The sequence below is a fragment of the Vombatus ursinus genome, unplaced genomic scaffold (assembly GCF_900497805.2).
Source record: "Vombatus ursinus unplaced genomic scaffold, bare-nosed wombat genome assembly UNPS02014803.1, whole genome shotgun sequence".
NCBI lineage: Eukaryota > Metazoa > Chordata > Mammalia > Diprotodontia > Vombatidae > Vombatus > Vombatus ursinus.
In genome coordinates, this window is record NW_020954581.1 from 1,365,966 (window position 1) to 1,388,459 (window position 22,494).

The window sequence follows — 22,494 nt, forward strand, 5'->3', positions numbered from 1 at the left end:
AGGACTGCCACCCAGAAATATATATGGGTGCTAACATTGCCAGTTAGTGCCAGCTATACCCAGTGCTGGCAACAGGGTTACCTGTAATCTCTTTCCCTGACCGGTTGTCCAACCCCCTTTTCATCTCTGGCCTGAGAGCTCCCAAAACTACTGCTGTGTCCTGGTGAGTGCACTCGAACACACCTCCACCATCATGTCACAGACCCAGTGCCGGTAGGGAGTCTCCTGTAATGTCTTTCTGACCGGTCGTCTGACCCCTTACCTTCCCTGGGCTGAAAGCTTCCAAATGTGTTGCTGCTGTTGCTTCAGCTGCTGTGGCTGCATGTACGCTCCAGATAGGCCACTGCCCCAGTGTCACAGAGACTTCCTGCAGACCTCTTAAGTTTTCTTAGGCCGGAAAAATGTCTCACCTTGGCCTTTTGTTGACTCTTCACTCCAGTACTTGATTTGAGGCATTATTTAAAGTTGTTTGGAGGGGAATATTGAGAGATTTCAGCTGGGTTTCTATCTCTAATCTGCTGTCTTGACTGTACCCTCAAGTTTGCCTTTATTTTTATTAAATTTCATTTTAAAAAAAATTTATTTTTAATTTTTATAGGTCCAGCCTATTTTTTAGCCTGTTAAGATGTTTCTATTATGATTCTTCCATTTGGTATGTTAGTTATCTCTCCCAATGTCATGTTATGTGAAAATTTAAATAGCATGCCAGTTAAGCTTTATCTATCTCATTGCTTAAAATGTCAAATAGAACAGAGCCAAGGAGAGTTCCATGGTATTTCACTATAGGTTTTACTCTAGGTTAACATTGATCCAATAATTAACACTTTTTGGAGCTAGTTGTCCTTTATGTAATACAAGTGTTGTGCATTTCTCACATTAACCCCTTAGGACCTCTTACCTGACCTTGTGGACAACTTACTTTATGGACTGGTTCGCCTACTCCAGCTTGCTCCTACATTGGCAGATCTGGGTTCCCAGAGAAAGACCATTACCACACAGTTATACTCAAATTCTTTCAGGATCTTTGGGGTAACTCTATGGAAGGGGAATACTCTTCCCCTGTTTACTGCTTTAGCTGTTGAGATCCCACAAAGTGTATTTATAGTTACACAAACAGCCACTCACAATGACACATTCAGATGTTCATTACAACCAGAAATAGTAACGCAGGCACTTACATATTAAAGCAAGTGCATATGTGGGTCATGCTGTCCCACCAAGGCACTCAGAATCATTGGAGGAGAGTGGGCACACACTTAAAACACCTTGTGAGGGATGATCATGAGGGAGGAAAATCCCCATGCTTGGGAAACCTCTGTTCCTAGCCTTGTGTCCATTCAGGAACATGCTCTGTGCTAACACCACATCTTCATTTACAAGTTCTTTCAACTTAGAGTCACCTTTTAAAAGACATTTAGAAAGCGTTACCTCTTAACTTGAAGAAGAATTGGCTTTCAGCCAGAGAGCTGCAGAGCTCGTCAGGCTGGCAATCTTTGGGGCTGTACAGGCCAGAGTAGCTAGCTAGATGCTCGTCAGGGTGCTTTGTTGTCCAATCAGACTAACGTTCACAACGAACTGCTTGGTTTGGCTTTCTGGTTAGGGCACAAGAGCTTTGCCAGTTCTTAGACAGTAAAGTAGCTGAAGCACTTATCTTTCATCTTTCTGCTTTTCCTTATACAAACTAGAGGGGTGGAAGAGAGCCACAGGGACTGGGAGGCTTCAGCACACGGTAGCTCCAGTTGGTGCCAAAGGATAATAGCAGGAATGACCATCTTTATTCAGTCAATGAGATTAGTAGCTGCTGCCTTCTTGTCAGCTGATGGCTCCTGTTGCTGATCTGTTCCCACAGCTCTCACAAACTGTTTGAGGCCCTGTCTATTTCTTTTTTCTTCTGTCTGGTTTGTTCTCTTTACCTCCTAAACACTGCAGTAGCTTGAATCAGAGCCTCCTGACTCTTGCTGACTCACCTTGCACTTGAAAGTTTAAAACATTACCATATTTTCCCTTAAGAAATCAACAGACTTTATTTAATCAAACCTAAATCTCCAAATAGTTACGAGTTCTGGTTTTGTTACTTTTATCTGTTTTAAGCTTGTGGCACAGTGGATAGAGTACTGAGTCTGGGGGCAGAAGACCTCAATTCAAATCAGCCTTAGACATTCACTAACAGTGTGACCTTAGGCAAGTCACTTAAACTCTACTTACTTTAGTTTCCTCATCTGTAAAATGGACATAATAATAGCACCTACCTCCCAGGGTTGTTGTGAGGATCAAATGAAATAATGTAAGTACTTAGCATGGTGTCTGGCATATATTAAGTTCTATTTAAATGTTAGTTTTTATTAAGTTGTTAGTTTTGAAAATGAGTCTAGGGACTGTAATGTTTTGGAACTTTTAAGTTCTTAACACTGTCCAACTTCTTATTTTCAATCCTTGAAACTTTCTTTTACTCATACTTTTCTAACTTTAATAAAAATTCTTTCCCTGCCCTTTTAAATCATCAAACTGTTGACATACAAATGAGGCAATATTCTAAGTTTTTCACAAAGTGATTGAAGTCTTTATATTTATGCCAGTGAATTTTCTGTACAGCCCTGCTCAAATCACATTTGAAAACTGTTTCTTCACCAAAGGTTCATCTATAACAGCAGCAGTATCATATATCCTTTAGGAGTTGATTTAAATCTTTACACAAAGTACATTTTCCTGCCCATTGCAATATATAACTGCTCCGTATGAACAAAATCTTAAAGGGGGCAGTTCCAAATCCACCTGGCTGTATGGCTTTCTGTTCACTTCTTTGTTTTGTCTCCAAGCATAACATGAAGTACTTTGCCAAATGCCAAGGAAAGGGCCCTTTGGCACATCACTGTAGGCAACTGTAATAAAACACTTAAATTTGATATGTGTATATTTGTTTCCTGTGTATTTCAGTTATGTAATTAAGTTGCCACATTTTTCTTGAGTCAAATAGAATTGTTTCCTAATTACTTTAGTTATTCTGCTGGTCCTGCAGTAGAACTGTGTAATCAATATAGGTGCTCCCTCCAGTGATAGAGATGGCAACTTTATCCATCCTTTATCCATTTTGTGTGACTCTTGTCCATGTCCTAATACAGGAGGCCCATCCACCCACCCACAATGTTCTCAGGGTCTTTGTTTTCTTGGCATTGTTTGGATATCAACAAATACTCAACTACTAAAGGATGGCAATGAAAATAATAGCAGGGAGATAGTTTAATTTGAATGAGGTTATTTTTATATTGAAGGAACAAGATAGATTTTACACAAATTGGAGTTATATGAAATTATTATAAAATTAGAGGACCTCATTATATGTCATTAGCCAAGCTTTTTCATTTCGTTCATTTCCGAACTCATTTCCTGTAGAACATTCTGGTGGGCAGTGAGGGAATTTCTTCAGAGATGTGGTTAATGTGGTTAATTGAGAGCCTAATGATTCTCCTCTTCTTATTCTGGGCCAAGCTGTCTTTGCCAGCTTGCAAGGCACTAGGATTTTGTTCCATCATGATCAGATCTTTATGATCAGTCCTATAATTAGAAGGCCCACTGCAAATATAATGCTGATGGCAAATACAACTACACTAAAATGGGCTTATAAAAGTTCAAGTCCCACATTTCTAGTTGCTCAGAAAGCAATCTGACATCTGGAGTTACAAGTGCTTTTTGTAACAATGAGCAAACCCATAGTGTGATCACTGAGCAGTATATTAAAATGTGTTTTTTTCCCTACGTATTTTTTTTGTTTTAATAGACCTTCATTCTGTAACTTAAATTTTTTCTCCCTTTTATCCTTTTAAGAATTCCATTAAAATTCATGAGCTGGGCACTTTCCCGTAACTTAATGTAAAAGCTCAAACTCCAAGTGGTGCTGATCATTTAGCTAGCTAATTTCCATGTTAGCTGCAATGATTACATAATGTTGTGAAGTTTTGGAAATCTAAGTCTTTTATTTAACCCTGTGGTCATATCACAGTCTCCATCTGACTGCTTGTTCTGAATTACTAACAAAATGTTCTTCCATCTCCTGCTACCACCATCCTCCTCAAGCATTAATAGCATAGACATATTATTCCTTAGCTAGCTACTTGTGCTGTACATGTTTCTATGATGATGAAAGTGGTTTTGAGTCCTCACCTATGCCTTCTATTTGTGTTATATCAGAAATATACATACGTACACATATATATTTGTGTGTGTGTGTGTGTGTGTGTGTGTGTGTGTGTGTGTGTATTTTTTTTCCCGAGAGCATTTGGAAACTTGGGCATCTGGGATAGTTAGTTTTAGAAATTAGCCAGCAAATCTTGAAATTTTGAATACTATCAAAATCTCACTCTTATGCACGATACACAGTAAAGGTAATTTGTCCCAGGATGCCATTTACAATTATAAAGGAGATTTAGATTGCTAGGCTTTGCTAGGCTTGTGAGAGCCAACCTTGAAATCGAGAAGACTTAGGTTAAAAGTCCTGTCTTTGATAGGTTCTGACTCTATGACCCTGGATAAGTTCCTTGTCGTCTCAGTGCCTCAGGTAACGTTCCCAGACAAGAAAATGGTAGAGGGAATTTCTAGGTTAGGAGTTCCCTATACCCAAGAAATCATACACATAGTTTTTAAAAAGTTAATATTGAGATTAACATCGATGTGCTGTTTATTTATTCACTTTATTTTTTGGCCAATTGATTTATAAGATGTTTTTTGTGTAAGAAGGCATAATTTAGAAGCGTCAAGAGGGAATCTCTTTGGGAAACCAATCTAATATAAGTAAGTATGTAAAATTATGTAAGTGTATCTATAAATTTATCATACTTTTAAAGCCAAAATGATAAGTGAGGTTACTTTGGTTTTTTGTTCTTGCATTTCTTTAGCTTCTTAACTGTAAGTTACCTTGTATTTGTTTCATTTTGTTTTGTTTTTGGCAAAGGTGTCCTTAAGGATTATTTAAGAGAACTCCCTTCTCCTTTGATAACCAAGCAGCTCTATGAGGCAGTGTTAGATGCCATGGCCAAAAATCCTTTGAAAATGACTGGAAATGGTTGTGAGAATGACCCAAGCGACTCTAAGCACACCGTGGAACTTCTGGATTGTTTGCCTGATATTGAAAAGGTAAGTAGCATCATTGGTAATTAGGCTGATGACAGGAGTAATGCACCACTATCCGTGCTAGAACTACAAGTGCTAGTCTCCATTCTTAGCTTTCATGGAACTGGGAGGCCTGACTGAAATTCCTTTTACTCTGTTTTAATGCCATAGTAAGTTCAATTTTATGTATGCTAAGGCCACGTTTGCAAGTTGATCTGCATGAACCTTCTCTTATTCCAGGAGCTTCCCTTAGAATCAGATAAAGTACTGGTGACACTATGCTGTATAAGCCATCAATGTGTAAAGGTACCATTGAGATCTAAAGAGAGAAATTGAGATAACCATGATTTTGAATGTTTTTGTTTTTCATATGATTAATTATATTGATTGTTTTCCTAATGTTTGATTTTGGTCATGATTTCTTTGATGAATAACTATAATCTGTTTGACAGGGTTTTATTTGACATTTTTGAATTGATACTTATTAATTATGTTGGTTCATAGTTCTTCTGCACGTTATCCTTCCCTGATTTATGTATTAGGAATATATTTGGTTCATAAGAGAAATCTGGCTGGGTGCTTTCTTTCTCAATTTTTGTGGACAGTTTGTGTAAAATTGGTTTTAATTATTCTTTTAAAAGTTTAATAGAATTCTTCCATGAGTCCATCAAGATAAGGAATTTTTTCTTTGGTACTTCTTTTCAAATAGTTATTCCTTTTCTGAGATTGAATCATTTATGATCTCTATTTGGTCTTCTGTTAGTTTGAGTATTTTATATTTTTTAGGGTATTCCACCAATTCTTTAGTGTTATCAATTTTGTTAGCATATAACTATGTGTAGTAGGTTCTGATGCTTCTTTTTATCATCACCGTTATTTTTGACTATATCTTCTTTGGAATTGAAGCATCCCTGTGTAACAAAGAAAATAATGAAGCAAAAGCAACCAAGAGAGTTACTGCATCTGATAATTTATGTGGTATTTTGCTCTCATTATTCTTTGCCCTCATATTTCTAGACAACTTTTTTTTATCCTCTTCAATGAAATTGTTTCTTCAAAACTGCATTCTTGAGAACTTTTTATTATTCCTGGGCTAACTTGCCCTGTATATTTCTACTCCATGGGACTTTATTTGGTCTTTCTTTGAACCCTTCACATCTAGTTTTGCCAACTTTACTTTCTTTTTCTATCAGAATTTCTAAGGTGAAATGTTCACTGCTCCCCAGTTTGCTAGCTTCTTGTCATTTTTACCCCAGCAACCAGTTCTTCTTTGTTTATTAGACCTAGGTATAGAATGCAATTTTCCTATTTCCTTAACTCATTAGGTGATATTTGATGCAAAAATAATTTTCTTCTAATCCATATCTTTTCTTCTTATTCTATCTTCACTCATTTATTCGGGCAAAAGCTTTTACATTTTATATATTATGGAAATAATCTGTTTTGTCTTTTGTCTGGTTATAAATTCTTCCCTAACTTTATTTCTGAATGATATTGCCTCTTATTCTCCTCTGATTTCTGATTTGACCTTTTATGTTTAGATTGCTTATCCATTTGGAATTGATGTTAATATAACAATGTAAAATGCTAGTCTAATCCAACCAGATAGCTTTCTGATTTTTCTCAATCATTCTTGTTGAATAGGAATTCCTATTTTATATCTAGTAGTTTGTGTTTTGTGCTTATCAAACATTAGGCTACATTGTTTGCTTCTAGCTGTTACTTAGTTAGTTTGTTTTACTGATCTCATTCTCTTTCTAGTTTTCAATACCAAAGAGTTTTGATGGAAACTGCTTTGTAAAATGAGTTGAATTCTGTGTATGGTAGGCCTCTTTCATTCACTTAAAAAATTATTTCCCAAGAAATTCTTGTCCCTTTTTTCCTCTAAATGAATTTGTTATTATTTTGTCTAGTTCTATAAAGTACAACACAACTCTGTGGTCATTTGGTATAATGCTAAATCTAAAATCTGTAGATTAACTTCAGTAGTATCACAATTTGTATTATAATCATGTAACTGAAGTATGAACTTTGGATATCTCTCAATTCATTTAGGTCTTTATTTCTGTAATGAATGTTTTATAGTTGTATTTGTGCAAATCTTGAGTTTATTTTCATGGTCTGACTCATATTTTCTGCATTTTGTTTATTTTGAATGTAATTTGTTTTTTCTAGCATTTCCTCTATGATTTTGCTTGTATTATAAGGAATTCTTGTTTATATTTGTAGATTTATTGTGTGGCCTGCTGTATATTGGATTTGTTAAATATCTCAATTTCCTCATTTATCTTTAGAGTTTTTTAAGTACTCTCTTATGACCTTCAGATAGGGACAGTTTCACCTTCTGTTTTGCTGATGTCTATTAATTTCTTTGTCATTTCTTATTGTTATAGGTAGCATGTATAGCACTATTTCAAGTAAAGCCTCTTTGCTTTATCCACAAAACAGTTTGGGAAAGCTTCCAGTTTTCCTCCATTTCTAGTAATGCCAACTCTTGATTTTAGATGTCTTTGATGATTTTAGAGACTGTTTTTAGAGTTTTGTGCTTCTATTAATGTAGTCATTTGTCACTTGGACAAAAATAACTTTTAAAAAACATTAAGGTTTACAAAGTATTTTATGAACTCTCCTGGTTCCCTCAGCAACTACCTGGGGCAGTTACTACAGATATTGCCCCATTTTATAGATGAAGAAATTGAAGCTGAGGCAGTTAAGTGACCTGTGAGTAGCTAAACAGCCAAAATTGCTAGAGGTGGAACTTGAACTTGACTTCTGACTAGCTTGAAGTGCAGTGCTCCTTCACTGGCACTTACAAGACCAATTAATTAATCAATTAATTATGCTGAATGCTTTTATAATGTTGAATTACCCTCATTTCTCTAGTGTAGAGCTAACATTTATAATATGTCTTTAAAATTTTGTATCATGACTATTATGAAATATTTTTATATTTTTCTTTGCTTTATCTCTCCTGGAGTCTAGTATCAAAAACATATTTGTTTTATAAAAATAATTTGGTACAGAGCCTCCTTTATTTTTATAACAGTTTTTATAGATTCTGTGTTAATTGTTCTTTAAACATTTTATAGAATTCATCTGTAAATCCAACTGAGGTAGGCAATTTTTCTTTGGTAGTTTATTTATGGCTCTTTCAGAAATCAAATTCTTCATGAGTTCCTTTTCTGTTTTATTAATTTGAGTATTTCATAATTTCATCAGATATTCATCTGTTTCTCTTAAATCCTTAATTTTACTGACATGTACATACACATTTATAAGTTTTAGATAATTTTTTCCTTCTCTTTGCTTCAAATTCACCTTGTTTATTTTTATTTGGCCAATTTTATTTTATTTCTCCTTTCAAATCATATTAGTCTATTTAATTTCTCAGCTCTTATTTTCAATTTTATCTATTCTTCGATTTTAAACTTTCTTCTTTGATGCTTTTGCAGTTATAAACTTGTTGATTTTTTTAGTTTTTAAAATGTTGTGTTATTATTATTCCTTTATTTTATAATTTTTTAAAATAAAAGTTCAACAGATTTGTATTAGGCATCTAGTCTGTGTAAAGCGCTGGCCTGGGTGTTGGGGGAAACAGCCAAAAATTAAATACTCCCTGCCTTTGAGGAACCTATATTTTGTTTTTCTCCTAACACTGCTCTAGGTATTGTGTGTCCTTTTAAAGTAATTTATTTACTCTTTTAAATATATATATATATATATATATATTTAGAGAGAAGTATTTTCTTCTGATGATTGTATTAGTTGAATCCCACAAGTTTTGATTTTTTTATTTCCCTGCTATCATTCTCTTTGGAGTTATTATTATGCAGTGGAAGGGATACTATATTTGAACTTAAGGACCTAGGTTCATGTCTTAGCTTTGCCATTTAAATGTTTGTGTAAACATGTGAAAGTTAGGTCACTTTTCTGGGTTCAGTTTCTTTATCTATAAGATGACCTTTAAGGTTTCTTTCAACTCAAAATCTCTAATCCCGTGTATGTGGTCTCTAAAATAGTTTTTGTTTCTATAATTTGTTCTTTGACCTAGTCTTTATTTAGGATCTCATTACTTATGAGGTCTATATCTTTTACTTATGATACCTTCATTGATTACAAATTTTACTACATTGTGGTTTTTTAAATGGATTTATTATTTCTACTTTTTCGAGTTTCCTCATGATTTCTTTATGCCAGAGTATATGACCAGTTTTTATATAGGTATATGATGACTTTTTATAAACAAATATATATATAGTATGCATACACATATATGTATGTATGTATATTGTATTTGCATTCAGAACTAACCATAAGTCTTTTGAATATGTTTCTAATAGTCTTTTCAGATAAATAATCTTCTTGTTTATCTTATTTTTAGATTTTTCCTGCTCCGAAAGTGGAATATTAAAGACATCTATAATAATTGTGGTCTTTTTCTTTTTTCATTTTAGTTAGCCTTTTATGTAGTTCAATTCTGTGCTTTTTGGTGGTTATTATGCATGTTTAAGAATTACATTGTTTCCTTGTCTGTGCTGCTTTTAAGAGTAATGTAGCTTCCATGTTTCTGTCTCTTGACAGTATTAGTTTTTATGTTGCCTTATCTACAATCAAGTTTTCAACTCTTGCTTTTTGAAATTGCCTAAAGCATGATACATTTTGGTCTAGCTCCTCATTTTCATTCTATTTTCTCTTCATATTTAAACCGTATTTCTTGTATTAACACATTGTTGGGTTCTGTATTTTTAACCATTTTGCTGTTCTCTTGGTTATTGATGAGCTTATTCATTTGCATTTAATATCCTAATTAAATCTGTGTTTTCTTTTATAAAATTCTAGTGTTTTTCTCCTTTAAACTATCACTAAATCTTTTATAACCTTTCTTATTTCCAGCCCAGGTAAGAATAAAATCCAAAATACTCCCTTTCCCCTCTGCCCCCAACATTCACTCTCTTAGTTTGTGGTCATTTAAGGCACCCCTTTTTAAGAAATGTTCATTTATTTCCTTCCTTATTTTCCCGCTTTTTAGGATACTCTAGAATCTAATATCCCATTGATTGACTTTCCATGTAAATATTCATTTTTTTTCTAAGACCCATCCATAAGGTGAGGTTTATGGAAGATGAAGGCATTGTTCTTTTTGTAATATATCTCAGATATTAGTGCAATTGCAGATCTTTCTTCTTATCTTTTTTATTTGAAGGGCCTTCTGAATTTAACCATTCCCAGAAATATTAATTCATTAAGGAGATAATGCAGTGGAAGTCATTCTGTATCCAATTTATATCCAGACTTTCCCACTCACCCGCAGTCGATGTTTCCTTTTTTTATCATCTCTCTTGACTTCCATTCTGTCCACTGCTCCTTCCCTTCCCATTGTACTTAAGGGGTTCTAGGTCCTTAAATTCCTTCTCTATGGCCCTGAGAAATATAGTATCTGTCCAGAGGAGAGGATCTCTAGAAGTAGCCAGACCTCTAGGTGGCACCATAGCACACAGCATGCTGGTCCTGGAGCAAGGAAGATCTGGGTTCAAATGCAGCCTCAAACACATACAAGCTGTGTCACCATGGGCAAGTCACTTAGCCTCTGCCTCAGTTTCCTTAACTGTAAAATAGAGATAATAGCAACACCTACTTTGCATGGGTTGTCGTGAGGATTAGATGAGATTGTATTTGTAAAAAGTGCTTAGTAAAGTGCCTTACACATTGTAGGCACTATAGAAATGCTTTTCCCCATCTCTTCCCTAACCACTCTTACAGAGTCATGGATTTATAGCTGGAAGGGACCTTAGAGGGATCATCTACTCTAATCTCCCCATTTTACAGATGAGGAAACTGAGACTCAGGTGAAGTGACTTGCCCAGGGTCATACAGCTTGTAAATATCTGAGGCAGAATTTGCACCCAGGTCTTTATGATTCTAAGCTTAACACTTTATCTACTACTCCACATCTCTCCCAGGACAGAAATTTCTAGGAAGTTCCCTTAATTTCCAGAAGAATACTTTGTGAAATGCTAGAACATCCTCTTTCCACTGGTGAAATCTGATTTTCTGTGCTATCCCCTCCCCACACCCAGCAGCCCATCTAGGTCAAGCAGGAGCGATTCTACTGGTTCCTCTGATCTTATTCTTCCTATGTCCCCCTTTGAAAAACTTTCCTGCACCCATTCCTCACCCTTGGAATGTCAGTTTTGAAATGAGGGAATTTGGGTTCTGATCCAAGAAATAGCAATTTATTTCTTACACTCTTCTAAGTGTTTTATTATTACTCTTATTGGCCCTTAAATTAGGAAAGCTGAATTTTTAAAAAATGTATTTGGAAAATGTCATACCTTTTCTCTTTCTATTATTTTCCACTGCTACAGATTGAACTACCCCTTGTGACAGAGAAAAACAATTCTTCAAAAATATAAGAGACTGTGTTCTTGTAAAAAAAAAAAAGAGAGACCTTTTCCCTCAGTAATTTAGTCCTAGGTTTGTCAAATACTGGGCTACTCTTTTCAATTTCTTCTGTTTCTTGGTTGTCAGGTCATCTCTACTGATCTACTAAAAAAAAAAAAGCACCAATTTTTTTTAAGACTAATAGGGGCCGCTGTGTGACCCCGGGCAAGTCACTTAACCCCCATTATCTCATGTAAAAAAAAAAAAAAGACTATTACTTTATAATATAGTTTAAGGTCTGGTACCTTTAAGGTCAGGTGCCTCCTTCATTTGTACTTTTTTATTTCCCTTGAGATTCTAGTAGACCTTTTGTCTCTGCTGTGCCTTCAATGAAATTAGGGATTCCAAGAGATGGAGTTGAGGACAGGGTGCATTCTAGACATAATGGACCATCTATTTAGAAGTGGGCAATGGAACATTACATATGGGGAATCGTTTGGTTGGACTGACAAGTATATCAGGCAATACTGTGAAATAAAACTGAAGGGGTGTGTGGGAGATGGGTTGTGGAAGGCCTTGAATTCCAGAGCTTGTACCAGAGTAGAATGGGCTTCTTTGGAAGGCTATGGTTTCCATGTTATTGCAGATTTAAAGCAAATAGAGTCTACCTTATATGTTTGTGGAAGGGTGTCCTTTGCTGAATATAGATTAGATCAGAAGATCTCTAAGGTCCCTTCCAATTTTGAATGTTGTGACTAGATAATCATTCTGCTCCTTTTCACTTTTGAAATCTAGTATCCTAGCTCCATAGTCAATATTCTGTTCTAACCTTTAGGTTTCATTTACTTTACATCTAGTTTGGTGATATTGAAAATACATAACCTTTGTTGATTATAAGTTACCGTTTAGCAAAGTAGAACACAGATAATATTTAACTGCTGATTAACAATTGTGACTTTTAAAGTATTTTAAAAGGAACATTGGTATTATCAGAAAGAGAAGTTTTATAGTGTCAGTATTTAAAAACTTTGGATGTAAGACCAAGATGCCTTAAAATCATTACACAGAAATTATTTTTTCAGAAAGTAGCATACTTTTTCCAAGTCTGTTGTAAAATTAAGATTTGAATTATTTCCCTGAGTTACAGTGGCATTTTAAATTTCTTTTTCTTTCATTTGTTTGGAGAATAGCTTTAATGTCAGTTGGCAAATTAAATATTGTTTTTATGACTACGTGATCAAAATATTTATGTGGTAATTCATAGTTTATTTTTCCTGTTTGGTTATACAGTTTTCCCCTTTTTTATATTCTTATTGATAACTTTTGTTGTTATATCATTTCATTTCCCAATCAGGAAGAGGAAGGGAACAAGCAATTATATAATGCTTACTATGTGCCAGACATTGTGCAAGGCTCTTTTTACAAATTTTATCTCATTTGATTTTCACAACAACTCTGGGAGGTTAGTGCTTTTAGTTATCCACACTTTACAAGTGAGGAAACTGAGGCAATCAAAGGTTAAATGAGTTGCCCAGGGTCATCCACCTCCTCAGTGTCTGAGGCAGATTTGACCTCAGGTCTTCCTGACTGTAGGATCAGGGCTCTATCCATTATGCCACCAGCTGCCTCTAACAGTATATCCTTCGTGCCTCCTCCATCCATGCAGAGATTTTTTTTAAATTGGCTGTTACTCTAGTGGTCTTTCTTTCCTTATGAAAAATTTAAGATAAATGCTAACCCCCTGGAATTATTATCTAGCAAACTTTGCTAATGTTTGCCGTTTAATATCATTGTTGGTAGTTATTGAACTAATGACTAATTGTGCATGTATCAGTTTGGGTTAAGTCAGAAAGTTAGGAAAGATTTTGAGAGTTATAAATTTGGTTGCCTGGACCATTATAATAACCTTATACATAATTGGTCTCTTTGCCACCAATCTCTTCCTTTTCCAATCCATTTTCCATGTAATTGCCAACCTAATATTCCCAGTGCACAGGTCTGACCATGTTACTCCACTCATCAAAAACCTTTTATACGTTCTACATTTCAACCACAATAATTCACTAGCTATTTCTTGAATTTAGCATTCAGTCTTTTGTCTTTGTGCATTTGCATAATCCATCCTTCATTCTAGGAGTGTAATTTATTTACACTTACCAGGATTTTTCTCTTCTTTCAAGAAAAGATTAGATGCCAGTTCATCTGTGAAGGCTTCCTTATTCCTGTTTACCTTCTACTTACTCAAATTTCCCTGGAGTAATTTATCTTACCCTCTCTGACCTTGTTTCCCATTACTTTCTACTTTGTATTGTATTGGTATAAGTGTATGTTGTTCCCACCTGCTAGAATTAAATTCTTTGAGGTGGTTAGTTGATAGAAGATAGAATGCTGGATCTGGAGTTGGGAAGACCTGAGTTTGAATCTTGACTCAGGCACTTACTAATGATATCACCTTGGAAAAGTCATTTCACCTTGTCTAAGAGCCAGTTTCTTCATCTGTAAAGTCAGAATAATAATAACAATGGTAATAATAATAGCTAACATTTCTATAGTACTTCAACGTTTGCAGAATACTTTTCAAATATTATCACTTTTTTATCCTCACAACCACATAGTATCATTTTCCCCGTATAGATGAGAAAACTGACACAGGGAGAAGTGACTTGTCTTTGGTCACACGTCTAGCGTCTGAGGCCAGATGGAAACTCAAGTGTTCCTCAATGCAATTGTGGTGCTTTATTGACTGGACCACCTTGCTGCCTATGGGGATGATGACAGCCCCTATGTCACAGGCTTGTGGTGAGGATGAAATGAGATAATAGAAAAAAGCTAGCTATTACTGAGAGGAATTTTATCTTTGTGTTCACATCTCCAGCGTTTATCGTAGTGTCCCATATCTAATACACATACAAGAAATACTTGAATTGAAAGCAATTTTATTTTCTAAATGGTTATCATGTTGATGAGGGCACATTCATTCACAGCTGGTAGAGGCTTCTCGTCCTGTGTAACTCTCATTCATCGCCTCTTGTAAAGTCTTCATAGGCAGTTTACCTGATGTTCTGGGAGCCTTCCTTTTGATCTCTTGACATTGCATGGATGTCACTATGGAGAGCACACAGGATGTCCATTGGGTGTCTCATGATTGGGACCACTTTCAGAACATATGGCTCTCCAAGGACATCCTTTACACTACTTCATCGTTCATTTGTAATGTGTTATAACCTATTCACACCCATTCTTTCTTTCTTCCTTTTTTTTTTTTAAGGCAGTTGGGGCTAAGTGACTTGCCCAGGGTCACACAGCTGGTAAGTGTCAAGTGTTTGGTCTGAGGCCAGCTTTGAACTCAGGTCTTCCTGACTGCAGGGCTGGTGCTCTGTCCACTGCACCACCTAGCTGCCCCTGAGTATTTCTTCTCTAGTGCTTTTTGAGTGAGAGATCATTAAATTCGATGCTCCAAAGTCTGCCTGACTCAGCTTAAAATGCAATTGAAAAATGTTTAGTAAAATAATTAAAATACCACACAACGTAAATATTGTTAATTTGTGTTTTTCTAAGTCAGTATATGACCCTCAGGGATCCATTTCTATTTGAGTTTGATACCACAGCTTTGGATGCCCCTGAGCTTCAGTTTGTCAGAGATGCTGATATAGTTTGCTGTTTATCTTCACCAGAAGAATATTGTTGCTAAAAAGCTGGGCGTTCATATCCGAGAGAAGTTTGGGGTCAGTTCAAAGTACTGCCTGTTGTGTCAAAGCCTATCTGTCTGTCTTGCTCTCTTCCTGTTCAATTCTGGGTCCAACTCATTATCCATACATAGTGTCAAGTCAAAGTTTAAGTACTGATGGACCACACATCTGATAGAGTCTGAACAGTAAGCACTCTTCATCCATTTGGCTTTTCCACTGTGGATAGTCGCACAAATCTCTTATATGATCTCACATCTTATTGGTCCAGGGCTTAATGTAATTAACGGTCTTATCCTGTTCACAAGCAACATCATCCAGAGCCAAGGCATCAGTACAGAGGCTGCCTGCTGCCACAACATTCCCAAGTTCAGCTCAAACCAGATTTAAACGTAATTGAAAAATATTTAGCAAAATAAAAAAAAATACAGTAAAACAGATAACATTACATTTAAAAAATGTCAATTTGTGCCTACCTCCACTGTCTGAGTTGGATGCTCTTGGCTAGGCCTTGGTATCCTGATGAAATGTCTATTTTCTTTCTTTGTATAGGTACTATATATATGATGCATTCTTATGACAATAATACTTATGTTTCTTCTTTAGATTATCACCCAAATGCTTCCTGCTCCTGCCTCTTTCCCCATTCCAGATTTCCTCACATTAGTTTCTTTTTTTTCTTTTTTTTTTTGTTTTTAGACAATTGGGGTTAAGTAACTTGCCCAGAGTCACACAGCTTAGTAAGTGTCAAGTGTTTGGTCTGAGGCCGGATTTGAACTCAGGTCCTCCCGACTTCAGAGCTGGTGCTCTATCCATTGCGACACCTAGCTGCCCCTCTCATGTTAGTTTCTTAATAGATAATGCTTTTCCACTCTTTTCATTCTGGTTCTATTGAGTAAAATATGCTCTTTTAGAACCTTTTAGAATCTTTCAGAACCATTTCCAGCTACGAGCCCCATTCCACCAAGGCTTGGTAATACCTGCAAGGTCAAATTTGCTTACGTTAGAATATGTAGTTAATCTTTTCTTGTTACCTATACCTTGTATATTTCTGCATATTGATCATGGAAACCATTAGGTTTTATTACTGACTCTTTTTCCAAACGTATTCCTCCTTCAACCCTCCTTGTAGCAAAGAATAAAAAAGGAAGAGAGGGAACAAGGATCTCAGCAAAACTAACAAGCATCTCCCCCACACCTGACAGCCACACAGTGTTCTCACCCCTGCAGAGAAGGGAGAGAGGTGTATTTTTTCATTTTGTTTGGGGCTGAGCTTGGTAATTATACATACACATTGTTCTGTCTGGAGTTTTTTGTTTGGTTTTACCATTTACATTGTATTTATTGTTTTCTTGGCTCTGCTCACTTAATTCTGCCTCGGTTCATGTACATCTTCCCCTGATTGTCAAAATTCTTTATATTCATTTATAATATGTATCATTATTATAGAATATTCTTTTATGTTGACATACCACAGTTTGTTTAGTCTTACTCCAATCAATGAACCATCTGCTTTATTTCTATTTCTTATAGATTGTTTCTGTATAATTGCATTGTTAAAAATTGTTACTTTCAATTTTCAAGTAAACAAATATGTTACATGAAGTTTAACTTTTCATTTTAGGCAACCTTGAAGATGCTGTTGGATCATCTGAAATTAGTGGCTTCTTATCATGAAGTAAATAAGATGACCTGTCAGAATTTAGCAGTGTGTTTTGGTCCTGTCTTGCTGAGTCAAAGGCAAGAGACTTCGCCTCATAACCACAGAGTCTTTACTGATTCCAAAGAACTTGCAAGTGCTCTGGATTTCAAAAAACACATCGAGGTTCTTCATTACTTACTCCAGCTGTGGCCAGGTAGTAAGTTTATTGAAAATTCTTCTAGTTCATGAATAACATGGTGAGAAGTTATTGAACTGTAAAATATGCCAGTCTTATTTTTAAATCTCTCTGGTCCTTCCAGCTTCCAAATTCTATGATTCTATGGTATTCCTCAGTGTGTTTTGCACAGTGCTTGGCACAGAGGCCCTCAGTCAATACCTGTTAATTGATTGATTTGATTGGGACACAAATGTTAAGGCACGATGCAAAACAGGCTGTTATACAACTGGGCTGGCTCATTATGTTTCATTCAATGCCTTCTTGTGGAGTGGAGAGGATACTGACTTCTCAAAGGTTTCTGCTGAGTTGGAAAGTCCAGTGAGGATATAATGGGATATAATAGAAAGAGAGATAGAGAATCTGAGTTTGAATTCAACCCCTGTCACTTACTTTTGAAGAATTGATGTATGGGTTGTCAGGCAGGATGTGTTAAAATGCAGAGAAATCCTTGATTTAGGACTTAAAAATAAAATGAAAGTTTTTAAAAATACATTTTGAGTTGGTAAAGTGAATCACTGTTTATTAATAGAAAATTTTTATCAACTGTTTTTATAGTCACCATTTTTTAACTTTTTAAAGTGAAATTTATTGTTTAAATTTTGAATTAAATTGCTTTAGACTGAGTTATTCTTACAGATCTTAATAGATGCACAATTTAAACTTGAAAGAACTTTTGTGTTTAGAAATCCCAAACTCTCTAATGCAAATTTACACAAAGCACTTGGGGAGAATCAAGGCAAATGAGGGCAAATTAGGAGAATAAGATAGGGATTTGAAGAAACCAAGTGTTAGATCTTTATCCAGGTCATTCCCAGTAACTGTGGGTGTTCCCCAGGGCTTTATACCAGGTCATTTTTTATTCTCAGTGTATATACTGTTTAGTTTGATAACCTCTTTCGCTCCCATGATTTCACTTACCATTTTTCTACAGATGATTCCAAAATCTATATATACAGTCCTAGTCTCCTTCTTCAGCTGTAGTTCCATTATCATTAACTACCTTTCAGACATCACAAAGTGGATGTCATAGCTGATCTCAAACTCAGCATATCCAAAATAAAACTCATTATTCTTTCCCCTAAATCCTGGCCTGTTCTTAATTTCTTCATCACTGTTGAGGGCACCACCTTCCTCCTTGTCAACTAGGCTTACAATCTTAGTGACCTCCATCTCTTCACTCATGGCCCCCATCCTGGGGCAGGCTTTCTTCCCCCTCACTTGGACTAAGCCTATTGACTTACGGTTGGGTTCTACCTGATGTGTTTCCCCACTCTACTCCATCTCCCACTAAGTTACCCACGTCTAACTGTGCCAACCCTCCTGCTCAGTGATCTCCAGGATCACTTATGAAATGCTCTGTGTGGTGTTTAAAGCCCTTCACAATGGCCCCTTCCTAGACTTCTTCTACTTTACTCCTATCCTCGTACTCTATGATCACATGACACTCGTTTGATTCTATGCTTTTTCACCCACTGACCCCATCCCTGGCATTCTCTCTCTCTACACACTTCCACCTCCTGGCTTCCCTGGCCTTCTTCGAAATTCATCTCCCATATCATCTTTTTCTTGGCTTGTTTCTCTCCTCCTTCACCCCTACTGATAGTACCTTCTCTCTGAGATCACTTTGCACCTAGTCTTTGTACATCTTGTATGTACTTAGTTATTTACATATTGTCTCTCCTTCCCTGAGATTGTGAGCTCCTTGAGGGCAGGGACTGTGTTTTTATCTTTCTTTGCATTCTCAGTACTTAGCCCAGTGCTTGTGCCTGGCCCATGGTAAGCATTTTAATAAATGCTTGTTGACTGACTGAAGTGAGTGTCATAGGATCATGGATCCTATGGAAGGAACCTTGGAGGCCATCTTGTTTACTCCTTGATGGGAACTCCCTTCACCAACAGAATCACAAGTCCAGTCTCTGTCCTAATTAAAATGGATTCATGGTAATCAGTAATGCAGCTAAGTTTGGAAGTTGAAAACAACTTATTTTCAATCATTAAATACTTCCACAGTCTGCTAAGCAAATAGAAAAATTATCAATGTGTTCTCTCAAAACAGTTCTTTCTGCATTTCACTGTAGGTCTGGAAAACTTGAACCAAAGGCATGTTTATGTAGCCCTTCAATTTCCTTGTTTTGCACAACTACAAACAAGTGGTCATTGTTCATTTCGAGAGTGTAAAGTTGGTGTGCTGTCATTAACTCATGGTGTCTTCATCTTAATGGAGCAGAGTGTAAACAGAAAGACTTTTGTTGAAGTAAAATAAAATAAGCAGAAAGTGAATGTTATTGTGGACAGCCTTTACCTTGACAACATTTTAAAATGTCATGACTTTCCATACTGAAAAATCACGTAGAAATGTTTTAGTTCATTGTGCCTTAAGAGGCAGATAAGGAATGCCTCAGTTATAATTTCATGCAGTATTATGGAATATTATTTGAGAGTGTTAGATATTTAGCAAGAATAAGAAAATAAAATATCTGTACTGTTTACAGGCAATAAAGGAAGACTATTAGTAGCTTATGCTGTATAATCAGAATCAGGTAACAAATGATCTAGTGTGATTTAAGTGCATTTTACCAAAGAATTGGGATTTGGGCTGCTTTAGTAAAGTTAATTATGACACAGCTCCTAATAAAAGTGCACACAACCTGGACCAGAAGCTCTCAGAGGTGATTTCAGATGCCTTTGGCTGGTTCAGATGTTTGCCCGAAGAAGGAGCTTTTTCTTTCTTCCTTTTTTTTTGGACACCAATATGCCATGCCTGCTTTCTGCTGCAGCATTAGTGTAGAAGAAACTTCTAGATTACCTGCTTTTGGAACTGTAACTAGATAATGATTAACTTACAAGTAAGTTAATCAACACTTGAAGTGCTTGTTTCATTTTAATGAGGCGTCTTCATCTAGCATGGACCTGCACCACTGGCTTTTACCACTAATCTTGATGATATCTGATTATGACAGAAAAATAATTGTGGAATGTTTTCCTCTTGTGTTTTGCATGTTTTAATGCATGCTTGTAGTTTAGTCTTAAATGGCTAATCTTTTAGCTCTGTTTGTTTTTAGAGTCCCCGTTGGATTGCTGTCACTAAAAGTAAATGTATTGTTTGTTCTAGTGCAAGGTTTAAATGTCAAAGAATCAAGAGACGCTTTGTTCCCAGAACAGAAATCTCTGAATTGTTTGAGACGGAAGAAGCAGCGACCACAGATGTTGAACCTGAGTGGCACTGAGGAGTCGGGAGTGCTTAGGCCACGGCAAGTCCGATTGGACAGCCCCCTGAGTAATCGCTATGCAGGAGACTGGAGCAGTTGTGGAGAAAACTACTTTATTAACCTGAAAGAAAATGTGAATGAAGTAGATTATGATGACGTTCCCTCAGAAGATACTGAAAGTGGGGAAGACTGCAGCAAAGCCGATGGACCTGATAAAGTAGTTGAACAGCCAAAGCCCATCTCCAAAGAGTGTACATTTCAGACGTACTTGGCAATGCAGACAATAGATTCTTCCATGGATCGAAAAGTTAATCTCAAAGATTTACAAGAAAGTATTGATATTTTAATTGGAAACCTAGAGCGTGAGCTCAACAAGAACAAGCTCGATATAAGTGTTTGACTTTTAGGGATGATTTGTGTGATGTCCCTAGGTTTCCTTTCCCCTTCCCTCCTCCTCCTGACAATATTTGCCCCATTTTTAATACCTTCTCATAATTCCTGCTTAAATTATGCGGTACATCTATCTAGACATTCCATTCATCAGCATAAATTTCCCTCTGCTCATTACAAAGTTATTCTGGGGTCAAAGATAACCTAAGCTTTCTGTGAATAAATTAGTAATATTTCTTATCAGATATTGTGGATATTGATGAGAAGAATGCACTTATTCATAAATGTTATCTGAGATTAGCCCCCCTATAGCTTTGTGCTTTGTGGAAGTAGCGCTCTGTTTTCCTGAAGCATTACAACTGAAACAGACATTCCTTTTGGAGGAGAAGAGCATTTCAACTGCTTAGCCAGTGTTTGGCAGCAAGAATTGATCTAGATTGATTCACCATTGGGTCACATTTCATTTGCAATGCAAAGGCTGCTATGATAAAAAATCTTTTATAAATAAAAGTTAAATTGTATAAATATTAATGTATTCCTGTATTAACATTTCAATAATTATTTAAATGTGCAAAAATGAAATATTTTTCTAACCCAAAAAGTTTGTGTATATTTATATAAGTACATATATGTATAGTTATTTGGAAGGGGGCGCCAAATAGTCAGTTATCATAAAACATGTATGTCATGAGGCCAAAATTAGAATTTACTCCAAAATATACTCTTTTTCAGGAGATTTATAAAGTGTAGATTGAAAGAGGAATTTGTGTAGAAACTTGTGCCAAAAATGACACAGAATGATAATTATCATTCATAACTTACCTAAATAGATATTTATGTCCAGCATCTCATTTAGAGATCAACCATGGCACAGTAAAGACATTTTCTGATTGAATTGTAAATAACTTACATTTGAAATTTCTTGGTTATTTAAAGAATTTGTTGGGCAATTGGATTTCAGCTTTGGGCTTTTTTTCCTTCAATTCTTTCATCTTGATGTTGAGAATTCAAGAATTGCCCGTAATTAATCCTAAGAACTATGACAACCTCGCTGAGAAATTCTTATCAGTTCTATGCATTCTTAAAAATTCAGCTTGGTGTTTAAGTTATTTATTTGCATTAGTTCATATACACCCTGACAACATTACCCCTCTATTCCTGAAGGAATCTCTTACATCTTGTGCTTTATTAATTTTCATTAACTTATTTTGGCTTTATGAATCCAGAAAACAGTTACTACAATGATTACAAGTATATTTTGAAATGTAAATGTAGTTTTAAACCTTTTATCCAGTAAATCAAAGTGTATTTTTTTAAACTTTTGTACTTAGAGATTATATAATTTTAAAATTACAGGCAAATAAAGTTTGAATTGCCAGTGAGTCTTCAAAGCCTTAAAACCATTAAAAAATTCTCTATATTTTCTACATTGAAATAATTGGTCAGATGTTCTTGTGAGATGTACCTTGCTAATCATAAACCTTGCTTCTTATTTGGGAATCTTAGAGTTTTTAATATCAAATAAACTGGGCTATTTTTGTAACCAAGTCATCATTTTTAACATATTATCAAGAAATTCCTAATTGTGTTATCTGCGTATGTTAAATAAACATTCAAGGAAATAGTCTATTAAATGCTCTACAAAAAAGATTCTGACCTCTTTATTTTTATTTACAGTACATAATTTGAATTAAGCTTTTTCAGAACTGTGGAACTTCACCATTTTCAAAAATTACAAAATACATTTTAAAGACGACAGTTTAAATGTTTTATCTTGTGTTAATGTATTATTAGTTATTTAAAATTTCAAAATACTTTAATTTAAAATTTTTCCCTGGCAAATTA

General features: G+C 35.5%; 1 protein-coding gene across 1 annotated transcript in view; it reads left to right on the forward strand.

Annotated features, from left to right (window-relative positions):
• SYDE2 (synapse defective Rho GTPase homolog 2) overlaps positions 1-22,283 on the forward strand; it is a 91,221-nt gene extending 68,938 nt beyond the window's left edge. The window contains exons 6-8 of the mRNA XM_027873974.1: positions 4,946-5,127; positions 16,795-17,026; positions 20,163-22,283. Coding sequence (XP_027729775.1) covers positions 4,946-5,127; positions 16,795-17,026; positions 20,163-20,659 — 911 coding nt within the window. The 3' untranslated portion in view covers positions 20,660-22,283. The remainder of the gene's footprint in view (positions 1-4,945; positions 5,128-16,794; positions 17,027-20,162) is intronic.
• Positions 22,284-22,494: the final 211 nt, after the last annotated feature.